At 40.5% G+C, this 23364-nt stretch overlaps 1 protein-coding gene across 1 annotated transcript in view; it reads left to right on the plus strand.

Moving 5' to 3' along the window:
* Nucleotides 1–23364, plus strand: part of ZFHX4 (zinc finger homeobox 4) — a 180782-nt gene that overhangs the window by 151317 nt on the left and 6101 nt on the right. The window contains exons 7-11 of the mRNA XM_025871466.2: nt 4027–4143; nt 10248–10381; nt 10605–10805; nt 11352–11469; nt 12137–17524. Coding sequence (XP_025727251.2) covers nt 4027–4143; nt 10248–10381; nt 10605–10805; nt 11352–11469; nt 12137–17524 — 5958 coding nt within the window. The remainder of the gene's footprint in view (nt 1–4026; nt 4144–10247; nt 10382–10604; nt 10806–11351; nt 11470–12136; nt 17525–23364) is intronic.

A 23364-nucleotide genomic window follows, 5' to 3' on the forward strand; every position in this document is an offset into this window, starting at 1 on the left:
ATATGAAATGTTGAAGTTATTATGCTGTTTCCTCTTTACATGATTACTCCATGGGCTTAAAAAGTATGCAGTGTTTTCCTTAGACAACTCAGAGGGTTTCCAAACACAATTGTAAAATAAAGCAACGGGAACCAAGCACAGTTGGCTGGAGCTTCGATCAGAGGGCCATTACTGAAGTAGATTTGCTTAGAAATTGTATAATTTTATAGAATAAATTAATAGTGATTTTCCAATTATTTTTTTATTATTCCAATGGAAGTATTCTAAGCTAGTCACTCAAAAACCTTTCTTTCTTTAAAATATAGTTTATGTGTATGTGTAGAGTAACTTATAAGATCATTATGAGAGGCCTGATAAAAATGCTAGGGGAAGTTCTTGTAACACACCTGTATAATGTGAGACTGCAAGAGTAGTATTTTGTCTTCTTCCTAGTATTTTGAAACATTTAAAAATAAAAATGTATTATCATTTATTTGAAAATTGGGAAGTCCTACAGGACCCTAATGCACATTTTAAGCTTAAGTACATTCATGTCATAAAGTTTAGCATATGAATACTGTATTTTTTATAGTCCATAAAGCAAAAGCATAATTAAAAATATATATATACTGTGAATACAACAGTATAATGAAATGTTATTATTATATATAATAGTGAAGAAACCTATTGATGAAAATGAAAACTGCTTTAGCATCTTTATTTTGGAATTTTATGTACCTTAGTGTCTTTATTTTGCAATTTTATGGAATGGAATTTTATGGAATTTTCCTTAGTTTTAAGGCATTCCTTTAATACATTAACATTACCTATTAATACCTTAATTATATATATATATATATTTCCAATAAAGCGCCTTACATTTTATGGCATTTTACAGTTGAGGAAATGTGGTATTTCAAAATTAGAATGTAGACACCCCTTCCTTTAACCCCAAATCCAACCTACAGTTTTCCTAGAAAGCTGTTTCTCCTCATTAATACTCTTGACTCTAAAGTCTCTTTATAACACGAACGTCAAGTTTCTTTTAAAAGCTCTCTTTAAGAATGAAAGTGAGCTTTTTTTTTTTGCCTTTTATGAAACTTTATGGTGTCTATACATTACCCTTTGATTATTTTTTGCATGATTAAAAATTTGCAAAGTTCTATGGCTCCAAAGAGCCTACCTGTAATAAACAGCTTACGCCTTCCAAACCACAAAACAGGCCTGAATTGCTTGAGCATTAGAGCTAATTGCCTGCCTACTTCAAAGGAAGAACCAGAAAAGAGAGAGGGGAAAAAAATCACAGAAGCAGAGGTAATGCGGGCAAATCCACCTCGAGAGGTTATGAGTTGTGGCTTGGAAGAGCCAAGCAAAGTTATGGCCTCAGAACTGCTGTTTGCGATTAAGTTGATGGGGAGAGTCTACCCCACAATCTTTCCCTGCTGCTGACACAGAGTCTTTGTTCACATTCAGATTTCTCAAACTGTTGCCAGGGTCAGGCTGAGGTCAGACACCACAGTGATGTATAGAAGAACATGTCTGGGAATTTCTCTCACACTTAAAACACATCCTGCAAAATGAGGAAGACCCTGCAAAAACTGTCTGATGAGACCCAGATTATACTGTAGTTTTTTTCTTTTAGTACCTTCATAATTTTTGTGTTCTTCTCCTGACACACTATATTTTATTAATGTGAGTTGCGATAGCCCTTACAATTTTATGTCCCCTCAAGATAAGGACACTCAGTAGCACTCTGACACTTCATTTTCCAGCCCTGGGGGAAAGGTCCAGTAAATCTACTCAAAGAAGTCTTGCATCCCTTCCTCAGGATGAGTTGAAAAGTAATTGCCATGGGCTGTCATAGGTAGAAGGCTTGACACTGGATGTCACGTCACATGGGTGGACTTGGCAGTGAAACGGCCCAATCCAGTCATGACCTCAGCCTTCCTGTCCCCCTCCCCCCCAAACCAAGTGGCCATGGTCCCCACCCAGGCTGGCCCCTGCCCGGACGAGGGAGCCTGTGTTTGATCAGTAATTATCACTGATGGGGCGAAAGCAGGCTAGAGCCTTAAGAAGTGTTGATTCTCTCCTCTTAAGGTAAAAATTTCACGGGTATTTGCCTGAAAGGGAAGCTTCCCCCAAAGCTCTCAGATGACTGACCCCCTCCACCACGGACCTTGGCTCGCTTTTGTGCAGTGGCAAAGTGCAAATATGGAATAAATGGATTTGTATGGTGCCCTTTGAGGACTCACAGTTGAAACAAGCTCTTATTTCAAGTAATGTTCTTGTTTCCCCCATTGAGCCCAGAACTGCCCCCTTCTGTTGTATCCTGCTCACGCAGTTGCAGAGCCGGGCTGGCAAGTGAGGCACTAAATAGCAATTTTTTTTTTTTTTTTTTTTTTTTTTTTGTGCTCAGCTGCTACCTATGACAGTGGATATTTCATTCTGCTGTCAGAACGTTATTAATAAAACATGGGGTGTGGAGAGCGCCACGATTTCCCCTTTCAATCACTATAGCATTTGCAATGAAAATTTTATGCAGTGTGTAATTTTCAGTTAATGCTTGACACTTAAAATGTCCGTAGCAGCATTTTGTATGGTTATTGAAGGGTTAATTGTATCATGTTCTCAGCATAAAAGCTCTGCTTATCAAAAGCAAATAGAAGAGTGTATGCAAATGTGTGTCGATGACCTTTTGCCTTTCCAGGGTTAATTTATATGGTCATTAAAGATTTTATGAAATTGAGCAGCCTGGTGCTTCAAATCCCATTTTACCTTCTTCTCCTAATTTATGTAATTCCTACCTGAACAGGGGAATATGATTTTTATTTTTTGTGCTGCAATGAAAACAGCATGCCATGCTGTGGGGAGTTGCGAGTCTGGTTATCTGGCATTACTCAGATTGCTAAAAATTCATTAAAATGTGACATCAGCACAGTGAGAGACAAATGATCGCAGGATGAAAGAGAACAGTGGGCCTTTCACGGATTAGTGCTATACAGACCCAGCATAGAGGCTAACTGCATAAACAGATTAATCCACCAGCAGCGGCATGGCTAAGATTTACAGAATAATTAAATAGGGTTGAGTTACTATGAGGATTTCCATGTAATCTAGCTGGTGTGAACCCGTGAATGAGGTGTGGGGTGATGGGGTTGTCATAGAAGAAGTATACCTTCTTATGTTGTCCTATGCCCTGTATAGCTCCCCCTATAGAAGACACACACACGCACACACATGCACACACACGCGCACACACACACATACACATATACACACCCCCCCCCAGTGTAACTGAAGTTTTGAGATCCTACTCAGACAAATTCCAAAAAATTCCCCTCGGGCCTGGGCACTGAAGGCAGGAGTAGCACCTGTCTTACATTTAACCTGTCGTGTTCACATTAATTCACTAAGAATTTTTTCTAAGAGTTTGGTTTGCTCTGTCATCTGTCCAAGTCCGTGGAACAGTAGCTCCATGTAGTTTAGAAGTTTTACTATTAAAAAGACAGAATTGCCTTACACCCATTCTTAAACCTTTTCTAGCTTACCCATCCTGGAAATGATTTCTTCTATTTTAATTTAGTACAGGCACATTTTCTGAATGGATGTGAAAGAAGTTACTTGAGATGACTATTTGCATTGGTACGGTCAGCAGGTTCTAACAGAGACTTGAGAATAAATTTGTGTTCTCTCTTCAGAGTAGAATGTCTGCAGATGATTCATAAATAGCACAGTTTTTAAATGGTCACATTTATTTTATTTTATTTTATTTTATTTATTTATTTATTTTTTTTTAAGATTTTATTTATTCATTTGAGAGAGAGAGAAAGAGAGAGCACGAGAGGGAAGAGGGTCAGAGGGAGAAGCAGACTCCCCGCTGAGCAGGGAGCCCGATGTGGGACTCGATCCCGGGACTCCAGGATCATGACCTGAGCCGAAGGCAGTCGCTTAACCAACTGAGCCACCCAGGCGCCCTGGTCACATTTATTTTAGTGGGCACCCTTCTGGGGTTTTCGATGCTACTGACAGTTCTCCTTCTCTTAACAGAAGAACAAAGTGAGGAGGCAGAAGGAGCTGCTAAGCCAGCAGCAGTGGCTGAGGAGGAGGAGAAAGACACAAGTGAGAGAGACAATAGTGAAGGCAAAAACTCTAATAAAGATTCTGGTAAGATGCTAGCATCCTTCACCTTTCTTTCCTCCACCCCATGCCTTGCAATCAGCCCTTCCGTCACCCCCACCAAAACTTATTAAAAGCTTTTATTCATTTTAAACTGTCTGAACATTCCCACTACTATTCATTGCATGTGCATTTTGCATGTGATTTCTATCAGTAGCCTCCCATTGACCTATTTTTAATCATAACCATCTGACAGAATAGATGTGGATAAGTTGAAGAATATTACAGGACGACCAGCGAGATTATTTTTTAATCAAATCAGTTTGTGTGCTTGTAATTTTTTAAGCGCCTTTCATTAATCTTAGCTATACTTGTGAGCCCGCTGATGGCATATTAATTTTTCATAAGCACAGGATTAGATATCACTTGAATTTTTTTCATCCAGTCACATGCACCCCCCCAAACCACGTAACCCTAAAAATAAATGTTATTTTTCCTTGCCTTTTTACAACTTACACTCAGGAATTTGCTCTTTTTTAAGGGCATCTATTTGAGGCATTTCAAACAAAGTCCAGTGGAAAAGTTTACAGATGATTCAGCCTAAGAAAGAGGAAATATCATTGAAAAGGGATTAGGTGCTGGGTAATTTTGATCTTCTAGAATAGACAAATCCCAGTAATGAAAGCTACTGTCTTTGAAAACAAACCTTCGTGTCATGACATTTACTTGTGCACAAACAAACCCTAGGCCAGCATCTGGTGTGGATACCTAAGGCTTTTTCTGTGTTTGATTTGGCAAATATATGACTTCATCCATGCTTTGTATGTATGAGATGGAAATCTATGGTCGCAATGAATATTACATTGGCTACTTTTGCTGCACGCTATACCTAGTTTTATTATGTTGGACTCACTGAAGCAGAAGAAGTGTGGAAACGGGTTCAAGCCTATTAGTTTCAGGTGCTCATCTATCTTTTCCTTGAATTCCAGTGACAGCTGCATATAAAGAAGCTTGTTTTCACTATGAAGACATTGGGTTGTGCAAAAGTATCATTTTTACGTGCAAGTTTGTTTAAGCCTGAATTATCCCAAATTTGTCATTCGGTCTCTGCCTATCTAAGTGTTGCATTCCCTTCAAAAAGTATTTGAAGGGCCTCTCTACGCCCCGCCCCCCATCGTTCAATGCTAAGTTTCTCTCAGGAGTCCAGTGAGAAAGCGCCACGTAAATTTGCGTCTAGGATCTAGTGGCTAACATATGATCCTAATTTGATTTAAACAAAGAGGATCTAAGGTTGGTGTGGAGCCTAAAGCAATGTAAAAAAGATGCCATAGCTATGTATTAGTAAACTGGCTCCTGAGGTTACTGACAAGGGATTTGAAATACCTAGTGATCAGTTAAGGTCAAGGGTAGTGCCATCTAAACCTCATTTTGAAAATAATTGGAAATCGCAAGGTGGTCAGTTTATTCATTCTCTAGGATGGGCCTCATCAAGGTTAGCTGTTTGGCGACTTCAGGGAGGGCAGGCTTCTGTCTGCATTCATTGGTGTCCTTCTCACAGTCATACCAAAAGACATTGCAAGGCATGTCCCTCCCATTCTTTAAAAGAAAGTGTAAAACACACAGGTAGCACATTCGTGGTAATTAAATAAATGCTCATGTAATACCTAGGCATATGACATTACGCTTGGTTTTAAATATCTGATGCCTTCCAAAGAATGGATTCTGGGAATCTCTTGAAAATGGATCCAGTCTTACCATTGAGGAAGGAGTCTTACTGGAACATACCACAGATGCAGGGGCTGTATCTCCACCAGCACGGTTTACCACTCTGTATAAATAATGGGCTCAATCACTCCCTAATGGCCCGATGAGTTATTGTGCTTTCTTGGGTGCCTAATTGTACCATCTAGACAGGGCTTGAGCTTCTGAGAGAATACAGAACATTGTGTAATGTTAATTGTTTAAAACAATTTTTTATTCCTGCAGAAATGCCTCCCCAGGTGTGTCTATAAAAATGAAAATGGGATTTATGCACCAACTAAAAGCAATTAGTGAGATGCAAATATTTAGCCCTGAAACCTCCTAGACTTCAAAACGGCTCTTGTTACTGACAACTACCACAAACTTTGTAACAAAGTTTTCCACTTTCTAAACTGAATCTGATTAGGTGAAAAAATTATCACGTGGATTTTTTTTCCCTTGTAAATATTTCTAACGATTGAATAACTACTTATGTCTTTACTGTTTTTTTCCTTATGTCAGTTATAAATGTCCAAAAATACTAGCAAACTCATACATTAACCACTTTTTTAAAGTGTTGGATGGGAAAACAGTGTGACCCCCCTTTAACACAGAATTTTTTTAGACAGGAAGGAATTAACACACGTTCGGAAGACTATGTTTGTGTAAGCTGTTGTGCTGGGTTGCTGACATTAATCTCTAGGACTGCAGCTTTCAAAATGAGACTTGGCAATATGCAAGTTATATTTGTTGAATATTCATTCATAATAGAAAAGCCTCCTAATGCCTCATTTATATTGTCATTTAAATCTAGTGCCACTTTAGATTAATTATAATCCAAATTATAGCTCTGTGCAGTACAAGAATTAATATAGAGTTTATCCAGATTAATACATTTGCATTGAAAATGTAATATGTCTCTGCCATGGCTAAGGGGACCACTTTTTAATAAGGGAGTAAACATGAGCAAAGATGGAAATTAACCTTCATTATTGCAATTAAAATTATCCTTTCATTCTAGTCTCATTAGAAAGAATACTGTACCAGTAATTATAATTTAGAATTATTTGTAGTTGAATAACATCCTCTGTTATATTCAAGTTTTATAGTATTCAAACTTTATCAGATACATTGATTGATAGATAATAACTCAGTTTTTTGTTTTATTGTTGTTTTTCCCCCAGATTTGCTTTGAGTACATATGTTATTGGATTTTCCTCGCTTATTATGAGTATAAACCACTTTACAACCTTCCATATTTTAGGGATTGGAAAGTATTAAGTAGGCAGCATCTGAATTGAAATGAATTATGTCATTTTTATATTAGTAATCTCATGCAAGCTAAATAATCCCATAACTAACAGATAATCATTGGCTCATCTATTTGGCAGTGCTTATTTGTAATTAGATTTCATTTTTTAGTTCAAGTGCATTAAAATGGCACTGTTTTTTGAGAATATCGGGAGGTCTTAATAACACAAAATGAATTGTGATCTCATTTCAAAATTTTGTCTAGGGTAACAAGCAGGGTTTACTTCAAATAAAGTTGCAGTCATAAACTGTGAGTGACCACAAAACTTAATCAAAACTTTCCAAAATTGACAGGTCGCTATTTAATATATTTCCAGGACAAGACAATTCAGAAAAAGACCCCAGAATTGATGCCCTGTAATTTATTGAGTAGGCCATAATCCTTGAGATAGCACCCGGTTGAGTAGAAAGGCATGAGTGCATAAAATGTAACTTACATCATCTTTGCAAAAAGTTCTGATGACCTGCCTTATCCTCAAGAGCCTGTTTTTGTTATGTTATTGCATCTCACCTTTCTCTGCTTCTTCTTATCAATGGCATCTGTTTCTGGGTGCCTAGCTACAACTGAGTGGGGTGGGAGGGGAGCTAGCCCTTATTTATAACTTCTTTTTAATTTAAAATAAGATGATCTTTAGGAAGCCCCTAGCTTGCATTAAGATCAGGGTTTAATTAACTAAGTTAATTAGCCAAAAAATATTGAAGTTGACACATATATTGGGTAGACTACTATAGCCAACAGTTACGGCAGTGGCTATGAAATAATGACCCTAAAATTGAACTCTTTACTTCCTTGATGTAATGTGGAAGGTCCCTAAATTAAAAAACAAGCATATTGTTGATAGATATTAATAAGGGTAAAAATAAGAACATGGATTAATTATACCAAATATTTATACCAATCTATAACATAGTCTAAGTAAAATGTTTCAAACCTCGAAAGCAATGTTTTTTGATCCTTTATAGTACCAACATTAGAACATATATGCTTATGAAAATAAGGCCATTTAACTTGTGTGTGACAGTTTTTGATAGCATAGGGAATTGGATCAACTTATTATTTGGTCACATCTAATTCTACCATGTACACAAAAGAATGATAAGGGGATATGACATAGTATTATTCTCTTAAGGGAACATGTTCTTACTCACTAATGGGAACTTTCTAAGAAAAATCTTTCAGTTTCACAGGGAAAAGCAACTGATAGACGTTTGCTGATTTAAATGACAATCATTTTATAGAACTTGGTCCGACACCGGAGGGAGTAAATTTTATTTGCAGAATACTGAATGGCATATTGTCTTCCTAAATGTTTATTTTTAACACTATTAAGACAATAGCACAAAGGATGTTTTGTTTTGAGAAGAAAAAACATATTTTTTGATGCTAGAATTAAGTATGAGATACACACTCCTGTTTTGAACTATCTTTTGGATATCAAATACTTGGATATTGCTTAATAAATGTAATGAAATTCTTCAGTCCATCTCAAATTTAAGTTCATTCAAATACAAATATGATAAATTATTTTTTCAAATATTTACAAAGAATCTAAATTTCTCCAAGGCATGTGTATATACAGGACAAATGTACTAATTCAAATAAAATCTGGTGTTGGTAAATCTAGAAATCAATAGCAGTGTAATTTGTTGAAGGCATAGCGCTAATTCTGTACCTAACCACAAACCTCAAGGGGACAAAATTATTGTCATCATGTCATTAAAATTCTATTTTAATTTTGGTCTCCTCAGAGTCACTCTTACTTTTAAATTTCTTTCTGAATTTGAAGTTCCTAAAATTATTTATATGGTAGAAAACAGGCATCTCTATTCAGGACAGAAAAAGAGCATATTTTTTGGTTCATTTTTACTTTGTTTCCATAACATCCTTGACCTTATTTTTAAATTAAAACTGGGTTATTCTGCAATAAGGTGCAATTTGTTCATTTATATGAACCGTATGTGGATTGAAAAAAAAATCAAGATAAATCTTCATGCACAGCATACAATCAGATTACGCCTAGACTCTATATTTACGCGGGGTCTGATAGCAATCAATGGTTTAGCTTCATTGCATTTCAAGATGTATTTGCACCCAGTTGTCCAGTGATAGTGTCCTCACCCTGGAAATAATTTAGTTGCAAATTGACTGGAAGATGGTGAAAATTGAAAGTTAAAATTAGAAATACTCATAATAAACAGCAGAAAAAAGGTCAGATGATGCTGCGCTATGATGAGATTGGAATGGATGGTAAATGAGGTTTTATGTTTGTCGTGAGATGTATGTGACATGCCTACCCAATGTCGCTGTAATATCCAGCCTCACAGAGGAGATTATCGGGAAAATTGATGCTGGAAAGAATTTTCTGTTAAATTGGGAAATTAGAATTGCACTCTTTTCTTTGACGCGTGTGACGTCCTGCACATTACATTGCTCATCTAGGCAAAATTCTAAACCGTCTTTAACACCAAATATTTGGATTAACCTCATAAAACAATTGTCTTCTTAAGGTTTGGACCATAATGTTATGTGTACAGCCAACTGCTGAAACATCTAAAATAAAGTGCAAATCACAAAAAGCAGTGACAAATATGGAACGTAGAGTAAATTTTTAAAATCCTGTATTCACCACGTAAAAATATTACTTGTATTTCTGAATTATAACTAGTCAGTTCGTCTTGGTATTTTTGAAATGTGTTCAGCGTCCAAGAATTTTAGAAAAGAGATAAGTAATTAAACGTTAGTAAAAGTAACTATTTTCTAAGTTAGCATTTGTGAATGGGAGTAGATTAGCTTTAATGTGATAAAGGCATTCTGAGACACCAGAGAGCATGTGTTATGGATGAATCTTTCAAGGTCACCTAGGGTTATCTAAACATGAGACAGGAGTACATTTTAAAAGATATTTATAAAGCCCACTTAGTAGATAAAAAGAAGTGTGCTTTTTGCCTTTTGAGATTCGCATATTTAAAAGTGTTTGTCCAGTCATTTTTATGATTCAGTGGATTTAGAGTCAGAGCTGTTCGAAAAACATACAATTTTTCGGAATTTGATGTTGTGAGTCTTTTAAAATTGAGGTATTCTATTCTTTTTTGGGAATCAGGAATAATCACACCAGAAAAGGAGCTAAAAGTCAGTGTGGGAGGGGGGCCCCAGCCACTCCTGCTGGCGAAAGAAGAGGATGTTGCAACCAAAAGATCAAAACCTACAGAGGACAATAAATTCTGTCACGAGCAGGTAAAAATGTTTTTTCCCTTTGCTGTGTAAACCTGTTTTTATTGTTGTTGTTGTTGTTGTTATTGCTCCTGATAGTTTTAGAGCCCCAAACGAGTTCATGCTGTTGAAACGTATGTAGACATTGTGATCAGCAGTAGAGTTAGCTCTCGGTGTTACTTCTCATGTTCTGAAGTCATCCAAGCCCATCCACTAACGGCGGCCATGTTTATTCCATGTTCTCCAGTTCTTTCAGTGTCCTTATTGTAACTACAATAGTAGGGACCAAAGTCGTATCCAGATGCATGTCCTGTCACAGCACTCGGTGCAGCCCGTCATCTGCTGTCCCCTCTGCCAGGACGTCCTCAGCAACAAAATGCACCTCCAGCTGCATCTGACGCATTTGCACAGCGTGTCTCCGGATTGTGTGGAGAAGCTGCTTATGACAGTAAGGAGCCCAATTGTTGCCGCGGGTGTGACACGATCTCTCTAAAAGTATCAACACGAAATCTGTAATTATTGGTTGAGAAATTTACTTTTTTCTGCCTACTTAAAGCTCTCTTACAGACTGTGTTCTAGAAATCACAACCGAGGCCCATTTATTTGTCGTCTCTTTTGCTTATGGAGAAAGAAGGAAGATATGATACGAGGCATAGCTTATTCAGTAACATGCTTTACTGTCTTACTTCTGTATCTGTAAAGTTAATTAAATGACTCCTGTGGGCACGTTACGTTTCAAACTTTCCTGATTGTCATTATAAAAAAAATAGGCGGACAAAAACCTTCAAATCGTATTTTTAAAAAAAGAAAGGAATGCAGCATTGCAATGGCATCGATCTAAAATTCGAAGGCATAGCCTTGGCCTGTAAGATCCACAAAATGCCCCCACTTTCTTTTGGGAGAAGGGAAGTGGGATAGGCTACTGCCCAGTGACAAACGTGATGGAGTCTGATTTCTGGGCTCCATGTGACACAAACCCCTTCGGTTCTCACAGGTGCCTGTGCCTGATGTGATGATGCCCAACAGTTTGCTACTCCCAACAGCTGCCTCGGAGAAATCGGAGCGGGACACACCTGCAGCCATCACAGCTGAGGGATCTGCGAAATATTCAGGTACGCCAGCCTGGCTGCAGGATCTGCGGAAAACACGCTCAGGGGGCTCGCATGTGTGGTGATGTTCCAGGATTATGACTACCAAAGTTTTTTGGTTTTGTTTTTATAAAAAGCATGGAGGGAAAAAACTGTGGTGTTTCCAAGAGCTGCATTTTCCAAAGCACATTTAGTATCTGGTTCTCTGTAACTACTCTTCGGAGACCTAAGTGTCACTGGCCAAGAATGTTCTGTGTGTTCTAATTCCTGAACACTGAGGTCGTGGCCCTTGGTATCATGCTGACGGCAACATACTATAACTACCTCGAGCTTGCTTTTTTTCCTATCCTGGAATTCCTTGAGGTCAGGGGTGATTTCTTATTCACCTTTACATCCCCAGCACCCAGTACAGTGGTTGGCACATAGTAGTTGCTCGATAAGTATTTCTTCAAAGACTCAATTAGGGGCGCCTGGGTGGCTCAGCCGGTTAAGTGTCTGACTCTTGATCACAGGTCCTGAGTTCAAACCTTGCACTGGGCTCCACACTGGGCATGGAGCCTACTTAAAAAAAAAAAAAAAAAGAATCGATTAAGCAGAAATCTTTAGAGGTTCCTACTTACTATATTTATTGGCATTTAAGCAGTAGGCTTTCTTCCCTGTAAGCGACGTATTTTTGCTTTCTTCTACACAGGCGAAAGTCCAGCAGATGACAAAAGTATGGCAGGTCTTGAGGATTCAAAGGCTAACGTGGAAATAAAGAGTGAGGAGCAGAAACCAACAAAAGAACCCATGGAAGTGTCAGAATGGAATAAAAATAGCAGTAAGGATGTGAAACTCCCTGACACTCTACAGGATCAGTTAAGCGAGCAGCAAAAAAGGCAACCCCTCTCTGTGTCGGACCGCCATGTTTATAAGTATCGCTGTAACCACTGCAGCTTGGCTTTTAAGACGATGCAGAAGCTTCAGATACATTCCCAGTATCATGCAATTCGGGCCGCGACGATGTGTAATCTCTGCCAGCGTAGTTTCCGTACATTCCAGGCTTTAAAAAAACACTTGGAAGCAGGCCACCCCGAACTGAGTGAAGCCGAACTTCAACAGCTGTATGCCTCCTTGCCCGTGAATGGCGAACTTTGGGCAGAGAGTGAAACTCTGGCGCAGGACGACCATGCCCTAGAGCAGGAAATGGAGAGAGAGTATGAGGTGGACCACGAAGGGAAGGCAAGTCCTGCGGGAAGCGATAGTAGCTCTATTCCAGATGACATGGGCTCTGAACCAAAGCGGACCTTACCTTTCAGAAAAGGGCCAAATTTTACGATGGAAAAATTCCTTGACCCATCACGCCCATATAAGTGTACAGTGTGTAAAGAGTCGTTCACCCAAAAGAACATTCTCTTGGTCCATTATAATTCAGTTTCTCATCTGCATAAGTTGAAAAAGGTTTTGCAGGAAGCCTCCAGCCCTGTTCCCCAAGAAACCAACAGCAGCACAGACAACAAACCCTTCAAGTGCAGCATCTGCAATGTTGCATACAGCCAAAGCTCAACATTGGAAATCCACATGAGGTCTGTGCTCCACCAGACCAAGGCACGGGCTGCCAAGCTGGAGCCCAGCGGCCACGTGGCCGGTGGGCACAGCCTGGCAGCCAACAGTAGCCCTGGCCAGGGGATGTTAGATTCCATGAGTTTAGCGACAGTCGGCAGCAAGGATACCCACTTAGATGCCAAAGAATTAAATAAAAAGCAAAGTCCAGAATTACTCTCTGCTCAGACTCCTCATCACCCGCTGCAGTCACCAGCACAAATCCAGATGCAACTCCAGCATGAGTTACAGCAGCAGGCTGCATTCTTTCAGCCTCAGTTTCTAAACCCAGCCTTTTTGCCTCATTTCCCTGTGACTCCGGAAGCACTGTTGCAGTTCCAGCAGCCTCAGTTTCTCTTTCCGTTCTACATCCCCGGGGCGGAGTTCAGCTTGGGGCCAGATTTGGGCTTACCGGGCTCAGCCACATTTGGTATGCCTGGCATGACAGGAATGGCTGGATCCTTGCTTGAAGACCTGAAGCAGCAGATTCAAACCCAGCATCACGTTGGCCAGACTCAACTCCAGATACTACAGCAACAAGCACAACAGTACCAGGCCCCCCAGCCCCCACTGCAGCCCCAGAAGCAGCCCCCACAGCCCCCGCAGCAACAGGCCGCAAGCAAGTTATTGAAACAAGAGCAGACGAACATAGCCAGTGCCGACTGCCCCATCATGAAGGACGTGCCATCTTACAAGGAGGCAGAAGAGATTGCGGAAAAGCAAGAAAAGTCAAAGCAAGAGTGTACAAGCGAAGGTGAAGGACTCAAGGAAGGCAAAGACACGAAGAAGCAGAAATCCTTGGAACCGTGCATCCCGCCACCCCGAATAGCTTCGGGGGCCAGAGGAAATGCAGCCAAGGCTTTACTGGAAAACTTTGGTTTTGAACTGGTCATTCAGTATAACGAAAACAGGCAGAAGGTCCAGAAGAAGGGCAAGAGCGGTGAAGGTGAAAACACCGATAAACTGGAATGCGGAACTTGTGGTAAATTGTTTTCCAATGTCCTTATCTTAAAGAGTCACCAAGAACATGTCCATGGACAATTTTTTCCATATGGAGCACTAGAAAAATTTGCTCGGCAATACAGGGAGGCCTATGACAAGCTTTATCCAATTTCACCACCTTCACCAGAAACTCCACCTCCACCACCGCCACCTCCCCCTCTGCCTCCGGCTCCTCCACAGCCTTCCTCCTTGGGTCCTGTAAAAATCCCAAGCACGGTTTCTACTCCTCTGCAAGCACCACCACCCACACCCCCGCCGCCGCCGCCACCACCTCCTCCCCCGCCTCCTCCCCCGCCTCCTCCCCCGTCTGCTCCCCCGCAGGTCCAGCTGCCTGTTTCTCTTGACCTTCCACTCTTTCCTTCCATTATGATGCAGCCCGTGCAGCACCCTGCACTTCCTCCCCAGCTCGCCCTGCAGCTGCCCCAGATGGACACTCTGTCTGCGGACCTCACTCAGCTCTGCCAGCAACAGCTCGGATTAGACCCCAACTTCTTAAGGCATTCTCAGTTCAAACGCCCACGGACAAGAATCACAGACGACCAACTGAAAATCCTGAGGGCTTATTTTGACATCAATAACTCTCCGAGCGAAGAACAGATCCAAGAAATGGCGGAGAAGTCTGGCCTCTCTCAAAAAGTCATCAAGCACTGGTTTCGAAATACGCTTTTTAAGGAACGACAGAGGAATAAGGATTCCCCATACAACTTCAGTAACCCTCCCATAACTGTTTTGGAAGACATCAGAATTGATCCACAGCCCTCCTCTTTAGAACATTACAAATCAGATGCATCATTCAGCAAAAGGTCTTCTAGAACGAGATTTACTGACTACCAGCTTCGGGTTCTGCAAGACTTTTTTGACACCAACGCTTACCCAAAAGATGATGAAATAGAACAACTTTCCACGGTTCTCAACCTGCCCACCCGGGTTATTGTTGTGTGGTTCCAGAACGCTCGTCAGAAAGCACGGAAGAGTTACGAGAATCAAGCAGAAACTAAAGATAATGAAAAAAGAGAACTCACTAATGAGCGGTATATTCGAACGAGCAACATGCAGTACCAGTGTAAAAAGTGCAATGTGGTTTTCCCCAGGATCTTTGACTTGATCACGCATCAGAAAAAGCAGTGTTACAAGGATGAAGACGATGATGCCCAGGATGAAAGCCAAACCGAAGACTCCATGGACGCCACCGACCAAGTCGTGTACAAGCACTGCACCGTGTCTGGCCAGACGGATGCCGCCAAAAGCACGGCTGCCCCTGCAGCAAGCTGTGGCTCGGGGACTAGTACCCCCCTGATCCCGTCCCCCAAACCAGAACTCGAGAAGACATCTCCAAAACCTGAATATCCCACAGAAAAGCCAAAGCAGAGTGACCCCACTCCCCCTCCTCAAGGCACCAAACCAGCCCTGCCATTAGCATCGACTTCCTCAGACCCACCCCAGGCCTCAGCGGCTCCGCCACAGCCCCAGCCACCAAAACAGCCCCCACTCGTCGGAAGGCCTCCCTCGGCCTCTCAAACCCCGGTCCCTTCCAGCCCGCTGCAGATTTCCATGACTTCTCTCCAGAACAGTCTACCTCCACAGTTACTACAATACCAATGTGATCAGTGTACCGTGGCCTTCCCGACTCTGGAACTCTGGCAGGAGCACCAGCACATGCACTTCCTTGCTGCTCAAAACCAATTCCTTCACTCTCCATTCTTGGAAAGGCCCATGGATATGCCCTACATGATATTCGACCCCAACAACCCCCTGATGACCGGACAGCTGCTGAGCGGGTCTCTCACACAAATGCCGCCGCAGACCGGTTCCTCCCACACCACGGCTCCCGCGACGGTCGCTGCTTCCCTCAAGCGGAAACTGGACGATAAAGAAGACAACATGTGCAGTGAAAAGGAGGGAGGGAACAGTGGTGAGGACCAGCACCGCGATAAGCGCCTGAGAACCACCATTACCCCGGAACAACTGGAAATACTCTATGAAAAATACTTGCTGGATTCCAACCCAACCAGAAAAATGCTTGACCACATTGCACGCGAAGTGGGGCTGAAAAAAAGAGTCGTGCAAGTCTGGTTCCAGAATACGCGAGCTCGAGAAAGGAAAGGCCAGTTCCGGGCGGTGGGTCCAGCGCAGTCCCATAAACGGTGTCCTTTTTGCCGAGCCCTGTTCAAGGCAAAGTCGGCCTTAGAAAGCCACCTCCGCTCTAGGCACTGGAATGAAGGCAAGCAGGCAGGTTACAGCTTGCCTCCGAGCCCTCTTGTATCAACTGAAGACGGGGGAGAGAGCCCTCAGAAATACATTTATTTTGACTATCCGTCTTTGCCCTTAACTAAAATGGATCTATCAAGTGAGAATGAATTGGCTTCTACGGTGTCGACACCTGTTAGTAAAACAGCAGAGCTGTCGCCCAAGAATCTTTTAAGCCCGTCTTCTTTTAAAGCAGAATGTTCTGAGGATGTAGAGAACTTAAATGCCCCTCCTGCTGAGGCGGGGTATGATCAAAATAAAACGGATTTCGATGAGACTTCGTCCATTAATACAGCCATCAGTGACGCCACCACAGGGGATGAGGGCAATGCTGAGATGGAAAGCACCACGGCAGGTTCCGGAGACGTGAAGCCGGCCTTATCTCCCAAGGAGCCCAAAACTCTCGACGCTTTGCCAAAACCCGCAACCACACCCACCACGGAGGTTTGCGATGAAAAATTTCTCTTCTCTCTCACCAGCCCCTCCATACACTTCAATGATAAAGACGGCGACCACGACCAAAGCTTTTATATCACGGACGACCCCGATGACAATGCAGACCGCAGTGAATCATCCAGCATCGCTGACCCGAGTTCACCAAATCCCTTTGGATCCAGCAATCCTTTTAAATCCAAAAGCAACGATCGACCAGGTCACAAGCGTTTCAGAACCCAGATGAGCAACCTTCAACTCAAGGTTCTCAAGGCTTGCTTCAGTGACTACCGAACTCCAACCATGCAAGAATGTGAAATGCTAGGGAATGAGATCGGTCTGCCCAAACGCGTGGTCCAGGTGTGGTTCCAGAATGCAAGGGCAAAGGAAAAGAAATTTAAAATTAACATAGGGAAGCCTTTCATGATTAATCAAAGTGGAACGGAAGGCACCAAACCAGAGTGTACCCTCTGCGGGGTGAAGTACTCTGCCCGCTTGTCCATCAGAGATCATATTTTCTCCAAACAGCACATTTCAAAAGTGAGGGAGACCGTTGGGAGCCAGCTTGATCGGGAGAAAGATTACTTGGCTCCAACCACTGTTCGACAGCTGATGGCACAGCAAGAACTTGACCGTATAAAGAAAGCCTCAGACGTGCTGGGCTTAGCGGTACAGCAGCCAAGCATGATGGACAGCAGCTCCCTCCATGGCATCAGTCTGCCAGCATCCTATCCAGGCCTCCCAGGCCTCCCTCCGGTTCTGCTCCCTGGAATGAACGGTCCATCCTCCTTGCCCGGATTTCCACAAAATTCAAACAGTAAGTCATTTCAAGGCGAGTCAGTCTAATTCATTAATTACTATTAGGCAGCCGATCACACGTAACCAAGAACAGGGTATACGTTTGGATCTCTTTTAATTTCAGTAAGTGACACCTTTACCTTATTGGAAATATATATTTCAGTGGCTATAATTAAGAACCAGGAAGTAAGTCAGGCTGAACATATGCGGAAAAATAAAGACTAGACAGGTCATCGCAGTGTCTTAGAAATATATTAATATAATTTATATCATCACATCCTTATGTCTTAAGAGAAGTATTCCTTTTATATAATTATTTTAATACTGATTTCAAATGGCATTTTAGCACAAACATGTGGCATAATATTCGATATACATATTAATAAAGCAAAGCATTAAATAATACATTTTTTTGGATCTTAATTTATGTTCTTTCCAAGGAAAAAGTTTGTTTGTTTGTTTGTTTTGGGTTTGCTTTTTTCTTCTTCTTTTTCTTAAGTGCCAGGAAGTTCAAAAGTTAAGGGCCCTCTAGATATAGGAATTCACCTACGTTACACCTAGCAGGTAATAAGCTTATGTTCAAAGTTTAACTCCTAAAAATATGACTTCTGTAATAATTTACACTTTAGCATTGCTATAAGATTCTGATTTTTGAGGCACCCATTGTTACTTGCTACTTCAATAAATTTACAACCTTAGAAATATATTGATATTACTCTATGACTTTCTACCCCCCACCGCCACCCCATGTCTATAACTAAGTCATAACTAAATTGTAAAGCTGTTTGAGGCAACCCCAGATGATGAGTCCCATTCTCTGTTCATCAAGAGAAATCTAATTTATGCAGTTTAGATTTTGTGAATAAGAATAGGCACTGGGTTGAAAAAAAAGTCAATATAGTGTGCTAGGCAATCACACAGCCAAACATGTAAGGAATGTTACATGTTTTATTGTTTAATGTGTTATACAAACCTTATTATGCAAAGTAGAAAAAAGGGCTCTCTTATAATTTCTTCCTTAAAGTAAGTTTTATTTTTCAAATTAACAGTGTTTTTCAAAAAAAGAAAACAAAAAAACCCAAGAAAACACCAGTGATATTTTTCCTTTTTATAAGGAAATTTTGACATTATTTAGAACGAACTAATTGCATGTAGCTAGAAAGTTTCCAAAACACACAGAGCTTTCCTCAATCTCACAAATTGGACTTTTACATAAATTTCCAACTTTTCAATTTCATCTTTCTCTTCTAAAACCAAAATTGCCATGTGATTGTAGGAAGATACTCCTATTTTAACTTTTAGTTTGGGAGACATGAAAACAATGATATGGAATGGCTCTTTGACCACTGGTAACTGCTCTGGTTTTCCCTGTCCAGAATGACTAGTTGGCATTAGAGAGAAGCAGAATAGACCTACGCATATAAGGAATGTGCCCAAGAACAATTCTTCAGCGGCCCTTCCTTTAACTATCATACCAACTCCTACCAACTACCTTGCCCCTAAGTAATATTTTTGGCTTAATTATCTGGATATTCTTGGGGCCTGAAAATGTTAAAGCTACAATTGCATGATTTATCTGTACATTCAATTAAGTCAGACATAATTGTTTTAAGAATAGTGCAGTGCTTGTTTTTTTTTTTTTTGCACATGACTGTATTAGTCTTCCAGTCCCAGTCCCACTTCACATGTCACTGTGATTATTGACACATAAAAAAATGTCTTATGTGGAAAAACTCCTAGGATCAGTTATGTAAAAGAGAGATTTTCCACATAATGTCTGGTGTGGAAAAACTCCTATGGACAATTATGTAAAATTTAAAATAAAATATTATGTGAAATAGAGTAAAATTTGATACTTTACATCCACTGAGAACAGTTTAAGGGTCTGTACCTTTAATCTGCAAGTCTGCTTGGATCGATGCTGGCTGTGGAGTCACCCCCTTCAATGGCAGCCAGAGCATCTTGTTTTTCTCTCTGCTGGATCACAGGCCTTTGCTTGGACAGTGGGTCCTTTGCTGACTGCCCTTCTGGTCCATCACTCCAAAACCGGCACTAGTGGTTTCAGGATCACTAGTGACATACAGAGGGCCTGTATGAGAGAAAGTGAGAAGAGAAGTAGAGAAATGGTTAGGAAATACTTAAATAACCTAACCTTTCTCCTCGTTCCACTCAACATAAATGTACTTTTATCCTTCTCCCCTCGGAGATGTGGGCTCTGTTTGTAAGTATCAGAGTTGCAGAAAGATGTCGGCAGCACCCCTTCAGTGAGCAGTATCTATACATGCATCAGGTGTTGAGGAACTCGGCGCTTTGAATCTGTTACTTTATTCAATCATAGACCAAAACAAACCAGAGAATGTTACCAAGGGAAAAGGTCTGTGACCGTACCTACTAGAATTTGCAATTTCTCTTGAATTCGTTCTTTGGTTAAACATTAACACAGTGGGAGCACCAGCAAGACCCTGTCTGAGAGCCTAAGTTCCCACACTTCCGGTTCCCATCTTTTTTCAGGCTAATTTACCTGTGGTGGGTAATGCTGAATCTTCTAATTAGCTCATAGAGTGGAGCTGTGGTTCTCCATCCTTCTATCATCATCTTTCCACTGTGTTCTTTCTCCTCAAGCAAATATCTCCTCTGCTTTACAGGAGAGGTAGACATACCAGCGAGGTGAAATCGAAAGGAGAAAAATACTTCCTAACTAGCATATATCTATGTTTCTCGCATGCTCTGGGCTCCTGCCACAGCTTTATATATATATACATATATATATATGAATATATATATATGATTAAATTTTGATATATATATATGAATAAACATATATATATATATATATATATGAGTAAACTTTAAGATTAGGACATGTTCATCTTGGGCCTACTTTAATGGGATTTATTTATAGAAAAACCTTCATTTTAAAGATAACCCATCCCTTTGAAGGTAAATCTGAGGGGTTTGATCCTAAGGAAATCACAAAAAAGGGACTCCATTGAATATGAGATGGGCCATAAAGTAATGTCTGATTCCAAAGGCTACAAGCCAACACTGATTTAAATTACAATGTACATGTTCAGTTTCAGTCTTTATCAACCTCTAAATTTTCCGGTTTAATCACCCACTTTATTCTATTTTGGGTGGAATTGCTGTTCTGCTTTACCAGCTTTAACACTTACCTTGCTTCCAACAACTCTTCAAATTATTTTGTCTTTCAAGATCATAAAAAGGCCCTTTCAAGAGTAATATGCATTGTGTGTGCCTGTTTCCCGAATGATGACCTGGCCCTCTGTTCAGGATCACTAGTGACTAGTACTCATTTGCTAATAAAAGGAATTATTTTCTGCTTAAAAAATTTCCACATTTGTCTTTTTCTCTCATGATCATATGTAAAAAGGGCAAGTGGCAATAGCAAATCCCATGCCTGTACACCTGGGAAAAATGCAAAAACTTTAAATTTACATTTAATCCTTTTTTTAAAGATTTTATTTATTTATTTGAGAGAGAGAGAGAAAGCAGGGGGAGGGGCACAGGGACAAGCAGACTCCCTGCTGAGCAGGGAGCCCGATTCAGGACTTGATCCCAGGACCCTGGGTCATGACCTGAGCCGAAGGCAGACGCTTAACCAACTGAGCCACCCGGGTGCTCCAAAATTTACATTTAATCCTTGAGGATGTTGGCTTCCTTTGGCATTTTGCTCAAGATGAATAGAAAACTAACTTGATTTTCTATTTTTAACTTATTTACTTTATCGTTTTAAGCAGTGTCTGATTTTTATATCTTCCATTAATGTTTGGAAATACTGTCTAACCCAATTTCCTTAAATGGAATGTTAGAACATGCCTTTTGCATTTTTCTCATACTTCAGTGTAATTTACTAGCACATTTGGGGTAAATCTAGATAAGAGTAAGTCTTTCATAATTTTAGCACAATTGTCTTTGGCTCCATGTACATAATAAGTTTTATTTTCACCTCAAAAGTAAATTTTCCCTCTGGGAGACCAAGATCAAGGAAACCTGAGGGAAAATAACTATCTAAGTTCATTGCGAGACAGGGTTTTCTTCCAAAAGCATAACTTTCGGGAATAGGCTGCTGTTCCAGGAGAATAAAACCAACAAAATAATGATAATAGGAGATTATTTTTATAAAAACTTTTCTCTCTCAGTGATATTTCAACGAATTGGAGTAGGAGTTAAGGAACAGGAACAAATGTACCTTTAGCACTATAACTTGGTAATCGATGGAAAAATTTGACATGCATTTAGTTTATAGTTACCACTACTTCTTCTGTATCAGGATTACTGTTGAGTTTTTCTCTTCTATTTCTGGTTTTCATCTATCAGTTGGCTTTTGTCTTTTACTATAGGCCCAATGTACACTGTTCTTTATCCTTAATTTGCATCTCTTTTCCTAAGATTTTTACTTAATAGCTAATTATTTTTTTAAAGATTTTATTTATTTATTTGACAGAGAGAGAGCACAAGCAGGGGGAGCGGCAGGCAGAGAGAGAGGGAAAAGCAGACGCCCTGCAGAGCAGGGAGCCCGATGTGGGACTCAATCCCAGGACCCCAGGTCCGTGACCTGAGCCAAAGGCAGATTCTTAACCGACTGAGCCCACCCAGGTGCCCCTTAATAGCTAATTATTTGACTCGGATTACTCTTCAAGGTGTTGAATTCCTGAAAATCTCCGATAGTCTTTGACTGTAGCAGTTAGGAATACTATTGCAGTCTTCTGAAAATTTTCATGCCAATTCATCATATGTCCTCTAGCTGGGAACATATGTCATCTGATGGGAAAGCCTGAGTCAACAACTATTGACCCTTTTGTTTTCTAACTACCATTGCTGTTTTAAGTCTTTTAGTTCCTTAAAATTTCTCAAATTATCATGTCAGAGAGATAGGTGAGCCAGCAATTTTCTTAGATGTAGGGGGAAAAAGCATTTAGGTGGAGGGGAGTGCAATTATTGAGTATGAAGTCTAGTTGAACTAGACCTAGAACTAAGGTTGGCTTTATGAATAGGCAAAAGAAGCTGAGTACCATCATAGTGTCATTCTAACAATGCAAGGAAGGTTCTTCCGTCCTTAGTAAAGCTTCTTCCAACTGAATCACTCATGCCTGAAATTCTGTAATTTGATATTAATGCCTTTGACTTAATGAATTATTCTCGGTTAAATGGAAAATAGCATAGAATATCATGAAATCAGAATACTATAGCAGGAAGAAACCTCAAATTATATAAACTAGGGTAAAGCATTTTCAGAAATAGGTGTATTTGAGGGCCCCTGGGTGGCTCAGTCGTTTGAGTTTCCAACTCTTGATTTTGGCTCAGGTCATGATCTCAGGGCCCTGGGATCGAGCTTCCCGCCCCCGCATCGTGCTCCACACTCAGCAGAGAGTCTGCTTGGATTCTCTTTCTCCCTCTCCCTTCCTCCCTGCCCATCCCCCTGACCAATGCATGTACACTTGCACACATGCTCTCTCTGTCTCTCTCTCTCTCTCAAATAAATAAATCTTTAAAGAAAAGAAAAAGAAATAGGCATATTCAAGTCATTGGTTCTTTCTCGCAAATCCAATTTTATAGAGAGGCAAGTAGAAAGAAGAAGGCCTAGTAGTGCCTGAATAAAGGTAACGGAGTTGAGGGATTGGGACCCCGAAAGCAACTTCATTACTTTACAGTTTTCTCAGGGCTAGTCTATGTCCCATGAATCCAAGAAGTCTATCACACCAAACTAGATTAAAGATTCAGGAATTTATTCATTCATTCCTACCATTCCCTTGCAAATCTTAAGCCATTTTCATTTCAGTGTGTTTTCAATGTGTCAGCCATTCTTCTGTAAAATGTGGATACTTGCTATCAGTTTCT

Source organism: Callorhinus ursinus, unplaced genomic scaffold, assembly GCF_003265705.2.
Source record: "Callorhinus ursinus isolate GAN/ISIS: 27379988/994484 unplaced genomic scaffold, GSC_fseal_2.0 scaffold5, whole genome shotgun sequence".
NCBI classification, from domain to species: domain Eukaryota; kingdom Metazoa; phylum Chordata; class Mammalia; order Carnivora; family Otariidae; genus Callorhinus; species Callorhinus ursinus.